Here is a 22,732-nt window from a genome sequence, read left to right as displayed (position 1 = left end):
TATACCTTGATATCACCATACGAGTTATAATGTGTGTTATTAATTTCTCAAATTAGAATATTTTCACTTCATTTTCTAACATGCTTATGCATAATCATATCCAAAATTTTATATTCATTTATAATTTTTGACTTTTTTATTGTCATACTAATGAAAAATAGCAATGATTGAAATTATAGAATGTTATAATTAAAAATACTAACAAACAATATTGATAGTTACATAGTATTGCTATTAGAATATTCAGTGTGGGTAAAAAAATTCATGACATGTCTATTTCTCAGTGCTCTTTAGAATCAGTGATATGTTCTATGTAAAATACCTGCAAAATATATTGTTATACAAAAGCTTAGTTTAGTAATTATCTTATACGAATTTAATATTGAAAATGGGCGATAACAAAATTTGATCTTAAACATTTTCTGTGTGCTACATATATTATACCCTTTGGTAACAAAATGCTAAAATATTTTTGTCAATATGTATCTCTATTGGAACCTCAAAATGTAACATACACACAAAAAAACGCTTGAATTCTAGCCGTATTTTTCCTCGTTTTCAAGACATATGTTTTTTCCTCCAAGCCTATGTGCTGTTGTTCCCACTGCATGTTGTAGCTTTCTTCCTCTATATTTTATGCCTGGAAGATCCAGTACTTTCTCGTTTTTCAAATACCGATTCGAATATCTTCTGTTTTGGAAAATCCTCTCTCTTCCTTTACCTCTTGCCTTCTAGAGTAGAAGTAAGTATATCTTTTATAACACTTAAATCACAATGATATTAAAGTAGAATAGAGACACTTGAAACTGAAGTTCTTTTATGAATAAAACAATTCTGAGCAAACATAGAATTTATATCCTTTGATATATACCAGATAGAGTAAATCATCAAATTTTAAAATTTCAAGGAGTAAATCATCAAATTTTAAAAATATGTATGTCGATAATTGTAGCGTAGCTGTCCTAGGTATGTAGTACTGAAATAGAATTCTGAAACACCAGAATATTAAAACTAATTGTGCAATGGGAATATATAACGAAGGCTGTAAAATTTGGGGAGTGTGTTTCATTTTCTTTATTATAGAAAATGTTTCAAGGATTCACAGCTCTGAATTAATTAGTGATTCTTTGCAAATTTCATAACTCTAGAAAAAAGAGGTATGCACTTCTGAATTTTTTATTATCAATAAGAGAATATACAAGGACACTCTTTTGGAGGTCTCCATGGAGAAGCAGGTGAAACTATTTTTCATCAGATCAGAGTACTATAAACTTTTACAAAAAAAAAAAAGTTTTCCTTTTAAATCCAAGTTCTTAGTAACAACAGCTGTTTAGTTATTCTTCCAAAACACATACTTTGAGGAACAGAAATTAAAACTCAATATATATACTCTTATCCTCCTGTGTGGTACAGGCCATACATAACTGTGGTCTTAGTCTGGGAATCCTCTTCTATTACTCTCTCAAGCACTGAACATCTGTACTTGTTGGAAATGTCAATTGTGGAAAGTTGTACTTTTTTCATTTCTCTGCCAAAAATAATGGGTTTACAGATTTTGGATATCATCAAATAAATGTACTAGAATTTATTATTCCCTACAAATATTTAACAATTTCCTAGATAATATATCTTGCAAAATTGTTTTAATTTTATAAATAAAATGATATATGACTGGTCTTAAGCTGAACAAATTTATTGAAACTCAGTCATGTTCTAAATTAACATATTAGAACTAAATAATGGTAATGAAAGAAAGGAAAGGTATGCAAATTCTATTTATTGCTATCACCACATTTTTTTAGGGTTTAAATAAAAAGTCAAATTTGCATTATTCATAATCAAACACCGAACTTAAAGTAGGTCTACATTGTTTTTGTTGTTCATGTTTTTGTTCATTCTCATTATCCTATACTTGTAGCACAAACTTTCTCTCACAAGGCATGGATCTTACTGTGTAATGACAGGGCTCCTTATACAAACACAAAGTTGATTTTATAAAGTTGTACTCATGTTATGAAAGAAAGTACTAATGCTACAATAACTAAATATCTTTCTGATAAAGGAATTATTCATTTTATTCTATTTGGGTTAATTTCTACATTTTTCTCTCAATTGTTCTTATTTTTAACAAATGTAGCCATAGGTTTTGCATTAATTGGCAGGCAACCTTCCTGCACAGATGTTACTTGTTTCTCTTTCCTCTTTCTCACAGAAATAAACATATCTGCGGAGGATCATTGATAAAGGAAAGTTGGATTCTTACTGCAAGACAGTGTTTCCCTTCTCGGTAAAGTGTTTCTGAAACTAATTATTTGTTTAGAGCATTTAAAACTATGTATAGCTTCCACTTAGCTTTGAAGCTTAGAATGTGTATTCTTTTGCTATTCACCAGCTTAGGGTGAACAAATTAATTTCATTTTTATGTTTAGCTAACAAAACTTTCTTTGATTTAATTGATATTTACTTACCGAGTACTACTACTTCTATTCACCTTTTTCTACAATTGGTATTACTCTCATTTGGAGGAAAAATTTGCTAGGATTGTGTAAATAATTTTTACCCCAACCTCTTACTTGCACTCTATATTTCTAGAAAGAAATTATTTTTCTGGATTATCAAAAAATTTCTTTCAATCTTCACTTATACTTTTTTATGTAGAGCCAGCCTCAGAATCATCTTGGGAAATATCTATAATGAAAATTAGCCTAAGAAAAACATATGGAGGCAACATTTGTAAGCTTGCTTTCTTATTCTCATTAAGGTCACTCTGATTGGTAGTATAGATCTGCAACCTCATTTAGGAAACCAAACATATTCACAGCTGAGATAAAAAGAAAAATTTGCAGGGATATTGTAATTCATGTGATGTGCTTTACTTGATATTTTTCACATATAACTTACTCTCTAGCAGGCATAATCAAAAGTTTTTTGAAATAGCTATTTAGATTTTTAACAATTTATAGTTCTTCCTGATTATATGTGCTTATAGCAGTCAGAATTTTGCATAACAAATGTGTTATTTTGAATAAAATTTTGAATTTAGTAATTTATCTGTCCTTATGAGCAAAAATAACAATTATAAAAATAACATTACACGATTTAAAAAAACATTTTACATTTTAATTTTTTACTTAGAAACAAAGACTTGAAAGATTACGAAGCCTGGCTTGGAATCCATGATGTCCATGGAAGAGGAGATGAGAAGCGCAGACAGGTTCTAAATGTTTCTCAGCTGGTATATGGGCCTGAAGGATCAGATCTGGTACTACTGAAGCTTGCTAGGTTAGTTCCTGTAGAAGGTTTTGTATTTTTAACCTAGACTGGAATTGTTGAAACTTTTTCTTCAGCTATGTGGCTCTTCTTTCTCTCTCTTGTAGATTTATTATAAAAGCATATGCCACATTATATATATATATTTACATATGTATACCTACACACACGGATGCATTTTCAAAAATTTCAAAAATGAATAAATGAAGTTGGACCAACAGTCTGATCAGACTGCTCTAAAACCAAAGCTTACTGAACAGTTAATTATTTAATAACTTTAACAGGTAAAATAACGATTAAAGAATATAGCAATAACTTTATTTTAAAATATTACCGAATAACCTATTTCTCTACCACCCGCAGATTTCTATATTATATATTAGACATTTTCTTTTCTTCATTTTTAAGAAACATGACTGTTTATTCTCTCTAAATATCATATTAAATATTAACACTACATTTTAATATGTTAATTTTGCATTGAAGCCAGTCAAGAGTACTACCATTATATTTTCTCGTTTCAGACCTGCTGTCCTGGATGATTTTGTTAGTACAATTGATTTACCTAATTATGGATGCACAATTCCTGAAAAAACCACTTGCAGTGTTTATGGCTGGGGCTACACTGGATGTAAGCTATTTTTAAAAGGATGAGGCAATACATATTTATTTTATAAAACAAATTTGTATCTGTTTCCTATTTTTCTCACCTTATGCTTTGCTTGTTGGTTGACTGCATTTTTTTACACTATTCTAGTGATCAACTCTGATGGTCTATTAAGAGTAGCACATCTCTATATTATGGGGAATGAGAAATGCAGCCAATATCATCAAGGGAAGGTGACTCTGAATGAGTCTGAAATATGTGCTGGAGCTGAAAATATTGTAACAGGACCGTGCGAGGTAAAAAGGGAGTTTTTGTTTTTATTTTTGTTTTTAATAAGGAGGATGTGATGAATAACATAGTTTCTCACGTTTATTTTTTGTCTATTTTTTCTCACATAAAAATCATTGTACATCAACATGTTCTGAGAGAGAGGATTTGGGGAAGATAACCCTGTATTATCTTTGTACACTTCTTTTAACTGAACAGTGACACAGTTCATGTTTCATTAGTAATGAACTATGATAACATTTGTTTCTATAAATAAACCAAAATAAATAAATAAATAAATAGATAGATAAATAAATAAATAAATAAATGATAAACAAACTGAAATTGATACAACCAGAACTCTAAAGGAAAGCTGTCCTAATTAAAAGTATCTGAGTGTGATACAATAGCTTGTATTATTCTATTGTTTTTCTAAATTTATATGATCTTCCCAAATTCTCCCTAAATAAATCACATTAATAATTTTATTAAGAAATACATGCCGTGTTTTAAATATTTAAATGTGTTTTTGTTTAAGCCAGTGTGTATACGTGTTAACAAATCCTTTTTTAAAAAACCAAAAGGTCAAAGTCTGTGACTATAAGAGCTTGGACACTGACATTTGTTAGGCAACTGTTCTTTCAACTTGGCAGTGTTCCTATCCCCATTTCACATAGACAAGCTGTTAAACTGTTATTTTAGATGTATTTTGAATTTAAGAGACATACTCTCCAAGCTGGTGAGCTGTGGAACTGTAGAATATTATGTGTAGCAAAGCATAGAATGAGTTTAATAATAGTGACATGTAGGAAATGCCCTAAGGATGGAGCATAAATATGCATTGAAATGCTTGTGTTATTTATATTGCTCAGAGATTTATTCCTGAAAAGAAAATGTTTACTAAGGTGAAGATTTTTTCAGAACTTCTCGTAAATGATATCGTTAGAAACAGATATGGGTTTATAATCACTTTTAAATTTGGCGTTTCTCCGATAAGTCAGTATCACTATGTTCATTATAACAAGTGAAAATCTGCAAGGAGAAAGACTCTTTTTCCTCCCTCCCTCCCTTCCATCTTTGCTTCCTTCCTAACCCTAGGAGCCTGAGAAGCATGAAGTTTTGAGCTAGACCTAATCTTTGAGATCATTTAGGAAGCTTATGCACTTATCCAACGCTACTGCAATTACTAAAAATGCATTGACAGCTGCTCTTCAGGAATAGCCCATAATTTGGTTTATCATCTATACATTCTTAGATTCTTAACTTTAATATTGTAGTATTTATCACTTTATCACAGATTTGTTTTTTTATTCATGTGCACAAGACCTGACTTCAAATTGATTTTGCCACTTCTCAAAAATGCATGCATATTCTAGAATGTTTTTTTAACATCATGAATATTTAAAACAGGGTAATAAAATCACTAAAACCATTGAAATCTAAACACGTAAAAAAGAAACCTCCCAAATGTTTGTATAATAGCAATAACATCACATTAGTGCAAGTTTCCCAAAATGAATTGCTGTGAAGAGATTATATCAGTAACCACTGGTGCTTTTATCTAAAAATCAAATTTATTAACTCATGTGGCATAGTTTATATGAAGTCTCTTAGAATAGCTATTTTTCCTTACTGTTTTATCTTCTGTTTTACCCCTGCCTTAATTTTCCCCATCATAGAATGTTGGTAGCTCTCTTCTTCTCACTTGTATTACAGAACTCTTATTTTGTGGTAGTTTAGTTTTATCTCATCACATCACTGCTGTGGAAAAATTAAGAGAGTCTCAAAAATATTCTTCTTTATACAAGGATGTCAAAAGCCAGTCATCACAATCTAAGGAGGCTACATGGCGCATGAAAGTGATGCAGCACAGTTGTAATGATTATGTACAATATGTATAGTTATTATATGTATATAAAAAGATACATAAATCAACCAATCTATTCATCTTTTATCTATCACCTTTCTATATCTGGTGATACAACAGGGTTGCCATACAGAAATTGCCAAAGAATCATAGGCTGTTTTCCACAATGGGGGGTATAAATATAAATATAGCTATATTAACTATTAATACCAACAGTAAATGCAGAAACATTCCTTCTTTATATCTAAAAAAGCAATTTATAAATTGTAAATAATATCATTTTATTAATTACAAGTTTATTTCACTTGTTAAGATCATCTTAGGGGCAGGATTGGAGGAAGGAAAAAAAGCTTTAGAGATTAGAGAAAATTTAAGGCTGTTTAATCATTAAAACTATATGATTACAGGTGGTTTTTGTACTTGCATTTTTCTACATTGTCTAAATTTTCTATACTGAAGATATTTTGAACATCAGAAGAAAATCAAAATAAATATAAAATCTACCTACTATTTAAGCTATTAGTTGTTATGTGTTAGTATGCATTCAACAAAGGCAAAACCTACTTTAAAAGATGAGTGAATATTTTGGAAAATATGTCATCCTAAAGTGAATACTATACATCATAAAACACTTTGAATTTTTGTATTTATCTCAGTCTTACTTGACTAATTCAATAGAAAGATAACAAATTGCCTAGTACATCAATTTTATGTCTTCATATTTCAGTTGTGATTATTGTCTCTCTTTTTTTTATATATGTACCTTTGAGATACAAATCTATATAAAAAGTTTTAATTAATTATTAATTTTTATTTCTAAAATAATGCTTTCTTGTTGTTGTTGTTACATGTCTTCTTCCTAGGGAGACTATGGTGGCCCACTTGTTTGTGAACAGCATAAAATGAGAATGGTTCTTGGTGTCATTGTTCCTGGTCGTGGATGTGCCATTCCAAATCGTCCTGGTATTTTTGTCCGAGTAGCATATTATGCAAAATGGATACACAAAATTATATTAACATATAAGGTACCACAGTCATAGCTGATGTAACTGTGTCTGAAGCTTCCATCAATACAACTCTCTTTTACATGAAGATTCAGAGAACATGGAATTAAAGTGTCACTTAAAACAACCCTAAGACAACTACTTGAGTGTCATGTTTGTTAAGATACTCATTAATATTTATGGATGTTTTCTGTTGTTTTGTTTGTCAGTGTTATTTTGTAAATGTTTAAGTGAACTAAGGTACGTGCAAGTGTAGTAACATATCTCCTGAAGATACTTGAATGGATTAAAAAAATGCAAAAGTATAATTGCTGGATGCTAAAAGATTTAATAGAAAAAGATCAATTAATCTCTCTACGCTGCTTTCCAAAGTTAGTTTCTTAATAATGAATAAACCATATGTTCAACATTATTTTAACCTCACAAAAAAAATTTATACCTTGTTTCCTTAAAGTATAACTCGATATTAAATTATATTACCTTTCATATGCCATACATTATATTTTATTTGGTTCTCCTTACTGTGTATCCTATAATACTGGTACACATACTTTTTACAAAAACATGTATCCGTATACACATGCCTGAGTACATATGTGCATACACTAGAGTTCAAATAATGGTGTATCCAATATAACCCTTAAATATTCTGAAATTGTGTACTTACAGTTTTTCCTTAAGAAAAAAATTTTTTTAAAGCCAGTAGAAATATTAAGGAAAGGTGCAAGATAGAATTGACTAGCTGGTCCTTCTTATATAATCTGCAGATTACCTCTTTTGGTTGGTCTTCAAGGTGTGTTCATGACCCATTAAGTTAAATAACACCTAATCTAGGTGATTACATATATTTACCATCCTAGTTGTATTATGCAGTTTCTAATTTTTAAAGGGAAGAGGGTAATATGTGTATTAGCATGATTTCTTTCCTCCAAATTTAGGGTCACTTTTTTTTATGCAAGATATTTTTCTATTTTTTTTCCTAAAGTATTTTTTTTTTTAATTCTTAGATAACTGTGTAATTGAACATTAAAAATGTTTTGGTCTCTAAATGAATTTAAGTAAGTTAACTCTAAGACTTGTTGCTGTGATTGGCTTCTAGATCACCATCTTTAATTTTTAAAAATTATTTCATGGAATATTTTCACATTTCCAAAGATCTGCAAATAACTTTATCAAATTATGCATTAAAGTACATATTAAAGAAAAAGGTCAAAATACTTTTCTGAACCTAGAAGTCTTTTAGCCTAATAAAACTTTACTCAAGTAAAGAAAAAATATAAAATGAAAGAAAATGGCTTATCTAAACTCTATTCAATTATATTTTTTAAAGTAGATTTGAATCAGCTGAATGTAGTATTTAATCAAGATATCTTCATTTTATCTTACTTTATTTTACCTAAATCTTTTCTAATGCCATGGGAAATATTCATTCAAAGTTTGTATTCTATGTGATAATAGCAAATTATATTTATTACTGTATTTGTCATGATTAGCTAAAAAGTATGTATTTGTTAAGAAATAAGATAACAAAGAGTAATAGGATAGCTTCTGAGTTTTTACGAAATCTTCCTGTACAAAGATCTTTAAAAATAATTATTTGACTGATTTAAAACCAGTATTCCCCTTAACTTGTTTTTCTTGAATGATTTCTGTTAAGGCCAGGATTGTATTAAAAGGTAAAAACAACACCCCTAATAAATGACCAAACATGGTGTACAAGATTCATGTTATTTTAGGTGGTAGGACAGGGTATAATCATGTCTTTTTCTCTGGCAAAAGATACTATTTCCTGGGCATTCTTCTCTTAATAAACTACAAAAAATAAAAAATCTGGTTTATCCAAAAATCCATTTCATTTTGAATTATGGACAAAAATATTATTTCTAATTAGAAGTTTTCATTGCTATTTTTGTTTTGGCTGTTTGAATATGGTTATATATTGTTATAATTGTGGACATTTTCTTATGTCTACCAGGAATAGTGATGTAAATTAAAATACTTGTCATAATGCCTCTGCAGTGCAGAAAGGATAATAATCTTTTTGTATACTTCTTTAATTTTATTGTAAAATATGTAATGACTTTTACCTATTTGCTGTGGGCAGGTCCTCGGTAAAATGGTCTATGTTGACTCAATCTCTGTTAACAGGCTCTTGCTTGCTAAGTGTTTCACTATGGGAAATGAGAGACACTGGAAGGCAAGAAAAATAACAATAATGATATGTGATAGCAAAATTGTATTTCACTTATTCCTGTGAATATTTCTTGTTGGTACCAATGGTACTATACAAAGTGAATGTTATAGCCACAACATTCTCTTGAAAAAAAAAATTATGTCAAGAAGTGAGAAATTGCTGTCAGGCATTTTCTTGTTGTTTTGAAATATTTTTTTAAAGAAATACTGGTTTTGCAATATAGAGATTATGAGGTAAAGAATTTTAATAAGCTCTCATACTATAAATTCGATTTACTGAGGTCAAAAAATTGACTACTTTCAAACAGTTATACCCCATATTTACAGAGAAACATTTGAAAAATGAAATTAATTTGAATAAAAAGACATAGTCTTTATGTGAATAAATTAATTTTTACAATGAAGTTCAAAAATAAGTCATCTTTCAGTGTTCAACTGAGTTTTGAACTAAGAATTTACTACAAATAAAAAATATTAAAATTCTTTAGGCCTTATAAATCTCGACAGTGTAATTTTAAGTAGGTTCATTTCCATTTGCACAGAAAGTTTCTGTCTTCAGGAAATTGAAAATGAAATACTGTGGATATTATGACTATATGTGTTGTGTATAAATAGGAAATTGATAAGCTGCCTATTGAGTGGTACAGCGGGATGCTTACCAAAAAGGGAACACTGTGGTTATGACTTGTATATAAAGTGTCTGTAGTTTATAAAGTTGTTATTTTTATAACCATGATTATATTATTATTAATAATAATAAAATATTTTACCAAAGTGTTCCCCCTCTCTTATTATAATTATATAAATGTATGCATTTGAATCAGCTATAGGGGTTAATACAAAAAATGACATGACCTTATTGACAGAAATAACACATGCTTTCTTACAAGAAATGTCATATTACCTGTTTCTAGAACTAAGAGAAAAATTATTATTTTATTCTAACATCTGTCCATGGCAATATCAGTAGTCTTCAATAAGCCATCAAGCTCTATGCACTTCAATTTATCTCACTGTGATATATAATTAATCATTCTTCATATTTGCTAGAATGGTGCTATGATGTAATTTGCTAATATATACAAAATATTGTCATGAATGATCACCTAAATTTTTTTACCATATCATTATATATTGCAAAGGTAATTATAAATTAATTAATTAATCAATTTGGAGAATATCGTCAAAGTATGGATTAAATTCAGAATAAAATATAACAGAAATGGACTCATTTAATTCAAATTAGAAGCAAAATTGGAAGAATTAATTATCAATTGATCAAACCAAAAAGAGCTCTGTAATACCATTGATTATTTCAAGTTACGTTATACTACCTCTTCCCCCAAAGGGTTGCTCTTCTACTTTTTCTGCCATAGATACTTACCTCAAGGGATGATTAAAGCATCTAATTCTAGAGCCTATGACAAAATATCTGATCTTCTTAATGATTATTGTCCAAGCAGAATATATGTACTTATTAATTTCTGGTGTCAGAATATTTCAAATATATATACTGTTGATTTCTCTAAATGTTGACTTTTTTCCTCTCTTTTAGAACTCTATTTTATTCTAAACCCATACTTTGCTATTTTAAGATGAATAGTCCAAGGAAGTTTCTTTAAGAAATGGCATCTGAGCAGGGTTCTTAATGAAGTGAGAGAGCAAGCAATGTAAACATCTCGGGTCCCATAAGTAAAACTTGGACAATTTTTTGTTAGTTTTTTAATATAGTTTATTTATTTAGTCTTACAAATTGTAATGCTTTAATTAGTCACTATCTCTCTGTGTCCTGAATAGAATCATCTTAGTTTTCATTTCCTCAATATTTTAGTCCAGGATTTTTATTGTTCTATTTTGTCGTTTTCCTACACAGGCACCATCCTTAATCTATACAATCCTGAGAGTGCTTTCTGTACCACTTCACATAATTACAGCCCTTTCATGTATCAAATTGAAAGTCTTACTCTATTTTTTTTTGAAAGTCTTATTCTAGACAATGTATATTTTTCCTGTTCCCTTTACATTTACAAACAGCTCAATTGCATGTGTTGTTTATAGGAAAGCTGAAATTTAAAAGTAACTTTAAGGTAAAAATAATATTTATAGTAATTTGGACAAAGTTTATAGTACTACGAAGAATATGTTATTGTCTAAAGCACATCTAAGTAAGACAGAAAATACAGGACAAAGAAAAATACTTTTACTTTCATTTTATATAATTCAAAAGAAGTGCGAGATTATAGATTATTTATAGGTAGATTTATGCTTTAAAAAAATAAACAACAACATCAAACAAACTAAACCTATCAATCTAACATATTAACTAACTCCAGGCTAACTTTAGATCCTCATCTCTCCTAACTAAATACTCCTGAACATTTATTTATTTAGTTTCATCATTTTGAACATGACTTCACGTTTGAACTTCATGCCTGCATTCAAACAGTCCCTGTGAACATTAGGTTTTTCTTTAACTCCTCAGAACCTTCAAATGTCATGTAATCTCCCTTTTGTATCCTTCCTCAGCATCCTTATCTAGAAATCGTCATTTCTTTGGCCTACTGCTGGGTTTGATGAAGCTTTCTTTTCATTTGTTATAATAGTCTGCCTTTGACTGCATGAGATGTGTTTTGTTTTATTCCGTTTTCTTTGTATTTAATGCACAATACACCTCCACCCAGTTTGAGCTCCTTGGAGGTATCAGCAACATCTTGCTATCAATATTTATATATCCTTTACTTTTCACAGTGCTTAATACTATATCTTATGATTTTATATGTATTTTATAGTTATGCATTTTATAATTTATTTTAGCTTTTATAATTTTTATATATTTTATATATTATAATTTTTATATTTTATATATCATAATTACTAATATTCTATAGTCCACCATCTTTTTTTTTTTTTTAATGCCTATGGCACCTGGTATTCTTAGGTGGTCTCCCATCTAAGTACTAATTAGGCCTGACCCTGCTTAGCTTCCAAAATCAGATGAGATCGGACGGACACATTCAGGGTGGCATGGCCATAGACACGTCATCTTTTTGAAGGTATACCAGTATAACCTAGATTTGTAATTTTTGTAAAAATTGCACAACTCTCATTAATAGTTAAGAATTTAAGAGTTTTATGTCTGAATATATTTTTCAAACACACACGAATAGTATTTTGTATTTTCAAATGAAAATAGAGGGACTATTTTTAAGTGGTTTATTGTATTTCATACACTAGAGCATGAAGCTGGAAAAAAGAGAAATTAACTTTAAAGAGTATATACATTTGTATTTGCAAATGTGGTTATTTAAAATAGAAATGGAAAACTAGATTTTAGTTTGCTAGCGGATACAAATATTTACTTTATACAAGCTAATATAGTTTCGATTACATTAGTGAACATTTTCCATCTGAGTTTCTTGCAAGAAATGTTGATGTCATACCATTGAGGGGGAGAATACCGTATCAATTATTGCAAAAAAAAATTATGAGTCAACAATAGTCCACTCATTACTTATGTGCAGATATGCCATCTGCTGTGCATTTAGAAGTTTCACAATATTGTTATTCAATTAGCAAAAAGTTTTCACTTAATGGGTTTTCTTAAGTCAAAGAAATCAACTTGGGTAACATATAAAGAAATGGAGAAAAGGCAGGTACATTTTTTTAAAACAATTTTAAAAAGATTACAAAGATATCATCTAGTTTTCAGACCTCTGATTTTTAGGTGGTTAAAATCCAAATGCAATGATAGTTTAAAATATATTACTATACTCTAAAATAAAAACTTTTATCCTATAAAATAAAAATAATAATTTAGTAAGGAAAGTTGACACTATGAAATGATAAAAGTGATTAAGGATCTTAGAGAAGGAGCACAAATAATTTAATATCTTTCTTTCTTTGTTCTGAGTCATCATGGGAGGAAATTCTCAGATCCTTCTGATTAAGAATTTTGGGGAAAATTTGAGTCAGGTAGTTGTAGTTCAGGTACCTGGTAGAACTTCATAATTCTGAAGCTATAGAATACATACATGAATAAGAAAACTCATACATGAATAAGAAAACTCATAAGACTCTCTTACTATGGACACTTCTTAAAATAGGAAATAGTTCTTTAATGACTTAGACAAGCTTTACCTAAACTGGTCTCTTGTGGAACACCATTCTGCAGGATACTTAAAGCCGTACTGAGAAAAGCAAAATGTTGAGGGCTTGAATACATTTTAAAAATACTGAAATGCTTTATATAGGTCATTTGCTACAGAATTGTCAAGGACTTTTTTGGATGTTCATGTGTATTTTGAAGCTTCTTCATGAGGGAGCATAGTATGGTAAATTCTTCAAACTATACTACAGAACCCCCTTAAAATTATGGAGACAATATTTACACCTTTAGCTTTAGAGTTCTGCTAAATGCAGTTCAGGAAAATATAATTCACATATTTTCTGAATGTGAGGGAGTGTTAACTACATAGTTTGGGATTTGTATTGTCTTTTATAACCTATAATAATTTTTTTTTGTCTTTACAAAAACATCTCCCAGTAATCTTTCCTTTTGCCAAATTTTCCCAGATTTTCTTTTTTACTTGGTTTTCTTTATACTAAATTTGAGTAACACTTAGGCACTTAGGAGTTGAAACATATTTTTCCTGACATATGTGTACCATCTGCTTGACCTCTCATATCATATCATTAATATAAAAACAAAACTATAATGCCAAAATATGAAAGTGATACTATTTTGCCACCTAAAGTTGAAGAAAAAGGACAAAATAGCCTTATTTTTTTTCACTCTATTAGCTTCCACAATATCCCCTTATCTGCTGAAATTTCCAGCTTTAGAAAGTTCATGGGGGAACTAAGAGGAAAAAAAGTAGAGCTTGTGAAAGAAAAAAATATAAAGTAGATGGAAGGGAAAAAAATGCTGGAGGAAAGCTGGAAAAAGTTTTCAGGAGGTATTTACTTATCCCCAGAAGTAAAGTCAACAAAAAGATTTAAAACATTATTTTTTTATTAGCCTCTTTCCTTCTTAGTCACAACCATTTGTATTTCTCTAATCCATTTATAAACACTAAATATAATAAGTCATCCTAAAATTAACAAACACTGAGTATGAATATAGATTGTCTACATTCACAATGTCCCATTTTTATTTTTTTCAACTTTGCCATTCCTTTTTCACTTGCTTCCTTCCTCAATTACATCTTTCCTGTGACTCGAAGTGAGAGGAAGAAATAGTTTTCTCAGTATAATATTGCTCTCTAATTATGGCATCTTCGTACAGCCGAACTCACAGGTGAACTTACTTGGCTGGAACTTCAGCAAGGAAACTCAGTGAGAAAGAACTGAAGCACCAAGTGGAGGTACAAAGGCCAAAGGTCAACTGTCCATTTGACATCGCTAAATGTTTGGATGTACTCTCAGCATTCAAACTGAATGTATTCAAAACTAAATACTAATCCCCCATTCCTTTAGTCTTCTCAATAAAAGACATATCAATCTGGTTTGCTTGAACCACAATTCAACAAATCACTTTTTACCTATTTTGTGTCTCCCTTTCCACGTCCATACAAACACCACATTATGTTTATCTCCTGAGTATATGTTGTATCTTTCCTGTCTCCATCTTCAGTGGCTCCACATTCATTACTGCAATAAAATAAAAATAATTTCTCCATAAATACTCCAAATAATTTCTGTTTAATTTGTAGAGACACATTTGAAAATATAACTATGTCATTTTCCTGCTTAAAACCCTTTAATGATTTCCCATTGGCCCATCTATACCTATATGAACTGTTCATGTCTGTTCAACTCATCTATTATCTCTTTTCGTTTTGCCCACTATATTCCAGCTACATCAGACTCCATTCTGGGAATAGACTAAATACTTTCCTTCCTGAAATCCTTTGTATCTGAAGTCATCCCCGCTCTCACCAGTTTTTGCCTGACTAATGACTACTTCATCATCCAGCTTAAATGTCACCAGTTATTTCCCCACCCACTCTCTTAACTCAGTCACACAACTCAAAGTACGATGTACCAGTTAATAAAATTATTTACATATATGCACACACGCACACACACACACATATACACTTCCTCCTATTAGATTGTAAGTTCCATGAGAACATGGACTAGGTCTAAACTATTCACACATTCTCTTTATTATTGATTAAGTACCACATGATAAATATTTGTTAGAAAATATATCAGTAATTATCTTTTTGCAGGTGTTTTTCCCCTTTAATTCTAAAATATAATCACATTATAATCTCTAAATTTTGTTTACTATTAAAATAGTTACATATCCTAATTCCTTTGGAGATGATGTGGGGAAGTAGTTTCTACTGGCTTCTGTCATACCCTTTTGTTTTATATCAGTACATATTTATTGATCAATTACCATGATAGTGCTAGGTCTTGGGAATACAATAGTGAATAAATAAAACTTGGGCCCTACCCTCATTATAAATATAGACAAGCCTGGGAGACAAGCAGGAAACAAGGACCTTGAAAGTGTTAACTGAGAAGTTCAAACAGCTTCTGGAACGTATTGCAAGATTTTACTGAGCTTTTTGGCTTTTTTACTTAATCTTTCAATGTTCTTATAGTCTGAAATCCTGCCAATTTGAATATTATTTTTTCTATTTTATGAACAGTTCCATCATTGCATTACTAATTATTTAACTAAGTTTAGAGTTACTTTTCTTTTATCTTCCGCTTTCTTTATTCAATTTTTCCAAGTTCCTAATCTTTTAAATCCTTCCCCTTCTTCCTTATGTTCCCAAGAATGTTATGACACTTTCAGTAGATTCAGAAAGGTTTATGCATTTATTATCAAGGGAATAATGTAACTTCTCAAATTGTGAGAACACTAGCAATTTTTAGAGATGAAATTATAAAGATTTCTTTTGCTAGCTCGACTAATAAATGTTTTATCATCATAAGTTTCTAATTATATTTGAAGATAATTTAATAAAAAATAGATAATGTTATTCAGTGCTATTTTCCAGGCTCTGTTTTATCTCATTTAATCATCATTACAATGTTACATAGGCAGGTTCTATAACTACATCCATTTTAGAGAAAAGAAGTGTTCAAATAACTTGTAATAAGAACACATTTAGGGGCAGATTTTCATATATTAATTTTGTTTGACCCTTTAATTGTATCTTGTCTAATAAACATTTACTTTAATTATTTCCAGAAAAATAGGAAAAGCGGGGAAACTCATTAAAACAAGAAAATGCTGCCATAATCTGGGCAGGATATGAGCAAGAAGCTAATCAGAGGTCAAACTGCATTTCAGGCAGGCCTTACCCAAAGTTCTGAGGCATTCAACTAAAGGAGCATGTCCTCCTCACCTTCTAACAGAAATGGCTAAAATATGAGTTGCTCATAATGCTACTTATTATGGAGTTGAAGGTTAGTAGGTAAGGAGCTAGTTTAAAGTTTTCTTTATCTTTGATTGAGGAAGAAGATATACCTATTGGCAAAGAAAAACAGTAGACTTGTGAGATAGAAATAGTAAGAAGCGTAGGCAAACACAAGTAGTAAAAATACAAACGGGCTTCCATGGGAAAATAAAAGCTCAGAATGTATTCTAAAACAAAGAAAAGCAGTAGTGGGACCTGTCCTTTATTAAAGATATCAGAGGATGTTTTATGAAAGAGGAAAATACTTTCAAAATAAATTATAATCTCTTACATAAGGCCATTGCAGTTCTGGAAAAAGAAAACTTGTTTATATATTTATTTTTTGCATTATATTACATGGAATCATAGAGTTTGTCATCTGCAAAGGTATGCTAACAATCTCCTCTTTGATTTACAGAGAAAAAAGAGAAAGAAAAAATGTAATGACTTGCTCAGAGTCACACAGCTAGAGGCAGAATAGGTCCTGGAAACAAAATCTACTCCTTTTTTAATTAAAAACCTTGGTTTCATTTTTTACTTATCTTTAAACCGAGATCATGAAGTACATAAAATTGAAATTTAGTCAAAACCTCAAAGGAACTGCAATATTTTAAAATAATTTTTTAAAGAATGATTAACAAAAACTTAAAATTCTGTCCAAGCACAAGTGATGCCCAACCTACTTTACAGTTTAAAGAGATTTGGAGAAAGACCCAGTAGAGAGGTCCAGCCACAGGTAGAGACCTAGCAAACTTCTCCATAAGATGCAATTTGGCTTCCTTCCCTTGCTCAGTTTGTGATCTGACCCCATCCTGGACTGGGAAGCAGTCTTTCCAGTCAGAAGGACAAGCTGGAGTATTAATTTTGTTGGCAGAAATGTAACTGAAAAGCAGTAGAAGCAAGTGTACTTGCTAACAAGCAATAGCATAAAATGGAATGATGAGTACAGGACTGGCCGTTCCAGCTCTAGAGAAATAAGTCTGCAGGGGCTAACCAGTTCAAAAATCTACAAGAGTTGCTGACCTAGAGAGGTGTTTTTATTTTTTAAAGCAGCTTTAAATGGTTGGCTTTGTTGAAAGATTGGCAGATTAGAATTGCTTTCATTTCCTCAGATGGGGCCTGGGGTGTTCTGTGGTTGTGCAACCTGTGAGCAGATGAGTTACAAACTCTAGCTCTATGTTTCCCAAATACGAAGTCACACATTGAGATTAAAAGCTTATTAGATTGTACCTGTAGTTCCCAATGCTTTGCACATGATTTATATATGCCTCAACCACTTATTTATCAGTCTGAATCTTCATACTTTGTCCCTATGTACCTTAGAATATTATGAGCATTCTCAGGATTTTCACATATCTAAACACATAACAAAAATCAACCCTAGTTCTAATGTAAGGAGGAGGCAAGAGGAGTAAAATTTAAATCAAACTGTATTCAGAAATTTCAATATGCTGATCAGTCCCACTTGAGGAAACCTGCAGAACAGAGGAAGATTTCTGCTGTGATTACTAACAAATCATTTACTCATACCTTGAAGAGAAAAAAGAACAACAGGGTCTTTAAGTTGTGTCCTACACAAAATAATATCATTCATAATCTATGGCTGAAACCATGGGGAACCTATGGATCCAAGGCTAGGACTTGCCAGCAGGTCTTTCACCCTGCATATTTTATCTTTCACATCGTATGTCCATACCATCAAAGAAAAATGAGTAAATAAAGTCTTTAAACTGTAATTCATAGAAACTAAGAATGATATATAAATTGAATTCCTAATCGCTCAGGATGCCTCTCAGTGTCTTTTCTCTGTCCCTCTAACTGTCTTTTCTTGGTCCTCTTCTGTATCTTTTTCTCAGTCCCTCTCATTATCTCTATCTTTATGTCCCTCTGAGTCTCTCTCAGGCTCTCTCACTCTCTGTCTTGAGAGTAGACCATGTTTTGTCTATGGAGTGTTATCCTTTCTCTAATAAACTTTCAACTCTAACTCTGGCAGGCACATGAATTCTCTCCTGTGTTCAGTCAAGAACTCTCTCTCTCGGTGCAGGACCACTAGGGTAATTTGCCCTGTCCTGCATCATTTTAACAACTCTGTCTGGAAACTGCAATCTCTTTCCTTCATGTACTAGAAATGATGGGGGAAGAGGTAGGGTTCGCAAATGTGGTTTCCTGATCATTTGAAGTTTTATCACTTCGGCATGTGGTCAATGATATACGGTTGCATAAGCTTGACTTTTTGTGTCTAATAGTAAAGATAACCTGAAAAATATTGTTTTTATAACTTCACCATAATATGGTATGAATTTCAGTCAATTAAATTTTTTGGACCCTTCTTAAAGTGCTATGCTTTCAGTTTAGTGTATGTGGAGTCGAAAATGCTCTCTTGAGGTATGCTCAAAAAGACAAATTCCTGTGCCTCTCTCTACCTAGATATTCAATAGGTGCTTCAAATAATATCTTCCAAACCCAGAACATGTTGTTTCCCCCTAAAGGTGATTTTCCTCTAAGATTCTCTATTCCTTTTGTGACAGTACCATTTGCAAAAACACCGAAACTGAAGCCCTGGTCCATCCCATTCTTCTCCCATGTCCCCATAACTCAGATTACCAGGTCTACTAGTTATGCCCCTTGATTATGCATTGAAAATTACCATTCCTCTTCTTTTTTACTTCTTTTTCCCTGATTGATGCCCCCATTATTTCCCTTCACTGCTTCAGTATTCTAAAAAGCTAAATCCAAATTGGTTGTCTCTTAAGCTATCCTCTTTTGTGCTGTTAGACTGATCTGTTTAAAAGGCACATGTGAAAAAGACAGCTGGGGCCCACAGTCCTTCTATGGCTCACCATCTGCCGGAATACAGAACCCGAGCTTCTTAGTGACCCCAGAGCTCCCTCCATCCCTCTTTCCTCTGTTAACTCTGCTTTCGGCAGCAATACCATGGTAGCTGCTTGAAAGAATGGTGATGTATTTTGTTTTGTTATTTGTTTGTTTGTTAATTTTTATCTGTTCCTTTGTTTCTTGCCTCTAACTTTGTCATGGTGCTCTGTCTTCCTGAAGTTGTTCTGCCTACCATCTCCATTTATTGCTAAATTCCACTTAAGTTTTGAGCTTGACCCTAGGTGTAGCGTTCTCTTGGTCTTTATCCCAACCAGCTGGTCCCACTTTCTTGTTTAGTTCCTGCCAGCCCCGTTGTCTAGGAGGAAAACACTGCTCTAGATTTGTTCCATCTGTTTTTAGATGGATATCCTTAAAGAACCTACTTTCCCTGCGGCAACAGGATCTCAGCTCTGCAGTTATTAACTGGGCCTAGCCCTTAGAACTTGAATAACTGTCACATGTAAAACCCCTGTGACATTGTTTTCACAGTTGGTCCGTCTTCTTTGGAGCTTCAACATCCACATCAAGTGTCACCTAATGTGTTTACAACTGCAGGAGGAATAGGTGTTCGTCGCTAAACCATATATTCTGTTAATTTTGCTTTTCCTTCTATAAGTTGGAATTTAGAAAACTGTATACATAAATCTCTTTTTAAAAAATTATAACCTTGTGTTTGTTTTATTTCAGTTTTAGATTTTTAGTTAACCAGCAATAGTTTGGGAGAATTTTTCTGTATATTTGTGGTTTCATTGTTGTGGTTTGCAAGGTTAAGCATACTGAGAGTAAGTCTTTCATTTTTTAATATAAGAGATAATTCCATGGGTATGGGTTTATCAGTTAAAATTAAGTTTGGCTACAATTGACAAAAATTCATAATAACAATCTTATTTCTCTTTCATATAAAAGCAATCTGAGGTAAGAGTCCAGAACTGGCATGATAAATTCAAGAAATTATCAGGGACTCAGACTCTTTTTATTTTATTGCTGTATTATTCTCAACAGTTAGCTCCAGATTATGTCCAAAAAGACTGCTCAAGGTTCTATCATCAAGTTTATGTTCTAGACAGCAGGAAAGAGGAAGGGAGGAAGAAAAGGCATCCTTCCTTTATGAACACTTCCCGGGAAGTCTTTGGCCGTAACTTAGCCAAACTGAAGGGATAGCTAGGATATATGCTATCTCAGCTTCTATGTGCCTACCTAAATACTGGGGATTTCATTATCAACAAATAAGTGGAGAATGGATTTGGGGACACACTAACAAACTTTGTGATAGAAGGTGATATACTAGATAATTATGAAAGTTTTGGATTTTATGCATGTTCTAGCAACTAGTTCAATTAATAAACTTTTATTTTCTTGTGATAAAGAATGGAGTACATCAAATAATACCATTAAAAGCTGATATTCCATAGGAGTTGTTTTATATGGATTCTATGCACTTATGGAGAAGAAAGTTTTATTTTACAATGGCCAATTCCTTAAGTTAAATATATAACTAGTGTAATGCCTAGTTTTTTATGATTAAATAGGCATTTCATTTGGAAAATGTTTATGATTAGGTAATGTGCTTCCAAATAACAATGTTACATACCCAAAACTTAAAACATATTTATTAAAGATAATGTGAAACAGCCAATATGGATTGACTACTTCCTATATGACAGATATTATACTAAGAAATAAATATAGATTTTAAATTAAATCTTCACAATAAACTGCATATTTTCATTTTACCTATAAGTTAAGTGACAGCATTCACTATATGTTCTTTACCACTAATTTTTTCACCTTTCTTTATCATATTATGCGCTTCATTTTTATTCTTTTATAATATCACAATGAAATTATTAAAACATCTATTTTGACATAAATGCTAGTGTTGTAGCTGTATTTTTATGTTCTGTCTTCCTGGTGTTTAAGTATATATTACAAGGGATTCATTTATTTTCTACTTGTTGATAGTTGTGAAACTTTCTTACAGCAAGGCAACAAACCATTTATTCAAAAATGTGAAAGTAGACCCTGTTCCTAGTCACATATGTTAACTAATTTAACCTACACATATTTATTAAATAAATGCTATGTCTCAGGTACTTTTCTAAGCATTGAGAACACAATAGTTAATGATCTAGGTGGTAAGAGAGTAAACAAATTTTATATTTCATAAATATAAAAACAAGTTTTAGAAGTGAGAAATAAGAGAGTAGGGAGATAAATCAGAAGAGCCTCAGATAGTAGATCTATGCTCAGGAAGAACTCTCTCTTCATGACAATCATATCTGAGTAGAAACAGACAACATGTGGAGAAAAAATCCATCCTCTATGGGGAGGGGAGGGATAATAAAGGACGTGAAGTGGTGAACAAGAGAAGAGCAACAGGGATGCCTGTGTATCTGGAGGAGAGTTTGGAGAGCAGTGAAACATGTATTTTGGAGGTAGACAGGAGGCAGATCATATATGGAGAGTTTCGTAGGCCATAGTTAGGAGTTTGCATTTATTCTAAAACTAGTCAGATCTTCTGCTTACTCAGCTTGATTGAAATGCTTCAGTCTGGACCACTGCCAGTCATCGCTGCAGAAAGGACTTAAAGCTGCTGCCCATGGATAGAGAGTGTATCACCTGGCCAAGTCAGAGTCTGTGAGATACAGTGTAATCTTTCACCAGGGAGTAGGAGGGAACATTTGTGAATAATAACATAACCTACTATAGTAATTGTCTGTTATTTGAAGGTCCTCTGCTACTGCCCCCCCCACCCCCATAAATTTCATATAGTCCAAATAACAAAATTTAAATTACCATTCAAAATACATTTTCCAAATTCGGAGAAAAAAAAAAGTTTCAAGTATTTTATTGAAACAGATTCATCAGTTAAACAAGTCAAACTCTCTATTTACTTAAAGCCTCAGAAAAAGAATCACTGTATTATTGAGATAATTATTTCTGCAGCTCTTCACACACAGGGTCAAATTACCTTCAAAATAGTGTTGCATGAATTTATCTCTCATCAACAACACAAAAACTTAAGTGTCATTGGAGCATAATTAGATTGTTTTCTGGTTTCATGTGTTTTGGTTTCTTCACATGGTATAATAGGGACACTTTTCTCCTGTTCTGGCTTCCAAAAGGAACTAGTATTTGAACACAAGTTTGTTTAGTTCTGAAGATGATCTTTTTCACGTCCTTTCCACTAACAATGAATATGTGGGGTGAAAAGAAATAAAGTTCTTGTCTT

General features: G+C 31.5%; 1 protein-coding gene and 1 pseudogene across 3 annotated transcripts in view; one reads left to right on the top strand and one right to left on the bottom strand.

Moving 5' to 3' along the window:
- HGF (hepatocyte growth factor) overlaps positions 1-10,308 on the top strand; it is a 68,419-nt gene extending 58,111 nt beyond the window's left edge. For all 3 annotated transcript variants that reach the window (XM_016127279.2, XM_036230300.1, XM_016127280.2), the window contains 5 exons: positions 2,213-2,287; positions 3,136-3,282; positions 3,795-3,901; positions 4,028-4,173; positions 6,875-10,308. In XM_016127279.2, the coding sequence (XP_015982765.2) occupies positions 2,213-2,287; positions 3,136-3,282; positions 3,795-3,901; positions 4,028-4,173; positions 6,875-7,051 (652 nt within the window). In that variant the 3' untranslated portion in view covers positions 7,052-10,308. The remainder of the gene's footprint in view (positions 1-2,212; positions 2,288-3,135; positions 3,283-3,794; positions 3,902-4,027; positions 4,174-6,874) is intronic.
- A 1,813-nt stretch (positions 10,309-12,121) lies between these two features.
- LOC118611087 lies at positions 12,122-12,244 on the bottom strand (annotated as a pseudogene).
- Positions 12,245-22,732: the final 10,488 nt, after the last annotated feature.

This window comes from Rousettus aegyptiacus, unplaced genomic scaffold (genome assembly GCF_014176215.1).
Source record: "Rousettus aegyptiacus isolate mRouAeg1 unplaced genomic scaffold, mRouAeg1.p scaffold_m13_p_13, whole genome shotgun sequence".
Classification (NCBI taxonomy): domain Eukaryota; kingdom Metazoa; phylum Chordata; class Mammalia; order Chiroptera; family Pteropodidae; genus Rousettus; species Rousettus aegyptiacus.
Note: the sequence above shows the minus strand (reverse complement) of the source record. Positions and strands in the feature narration are given on the sequence as shown.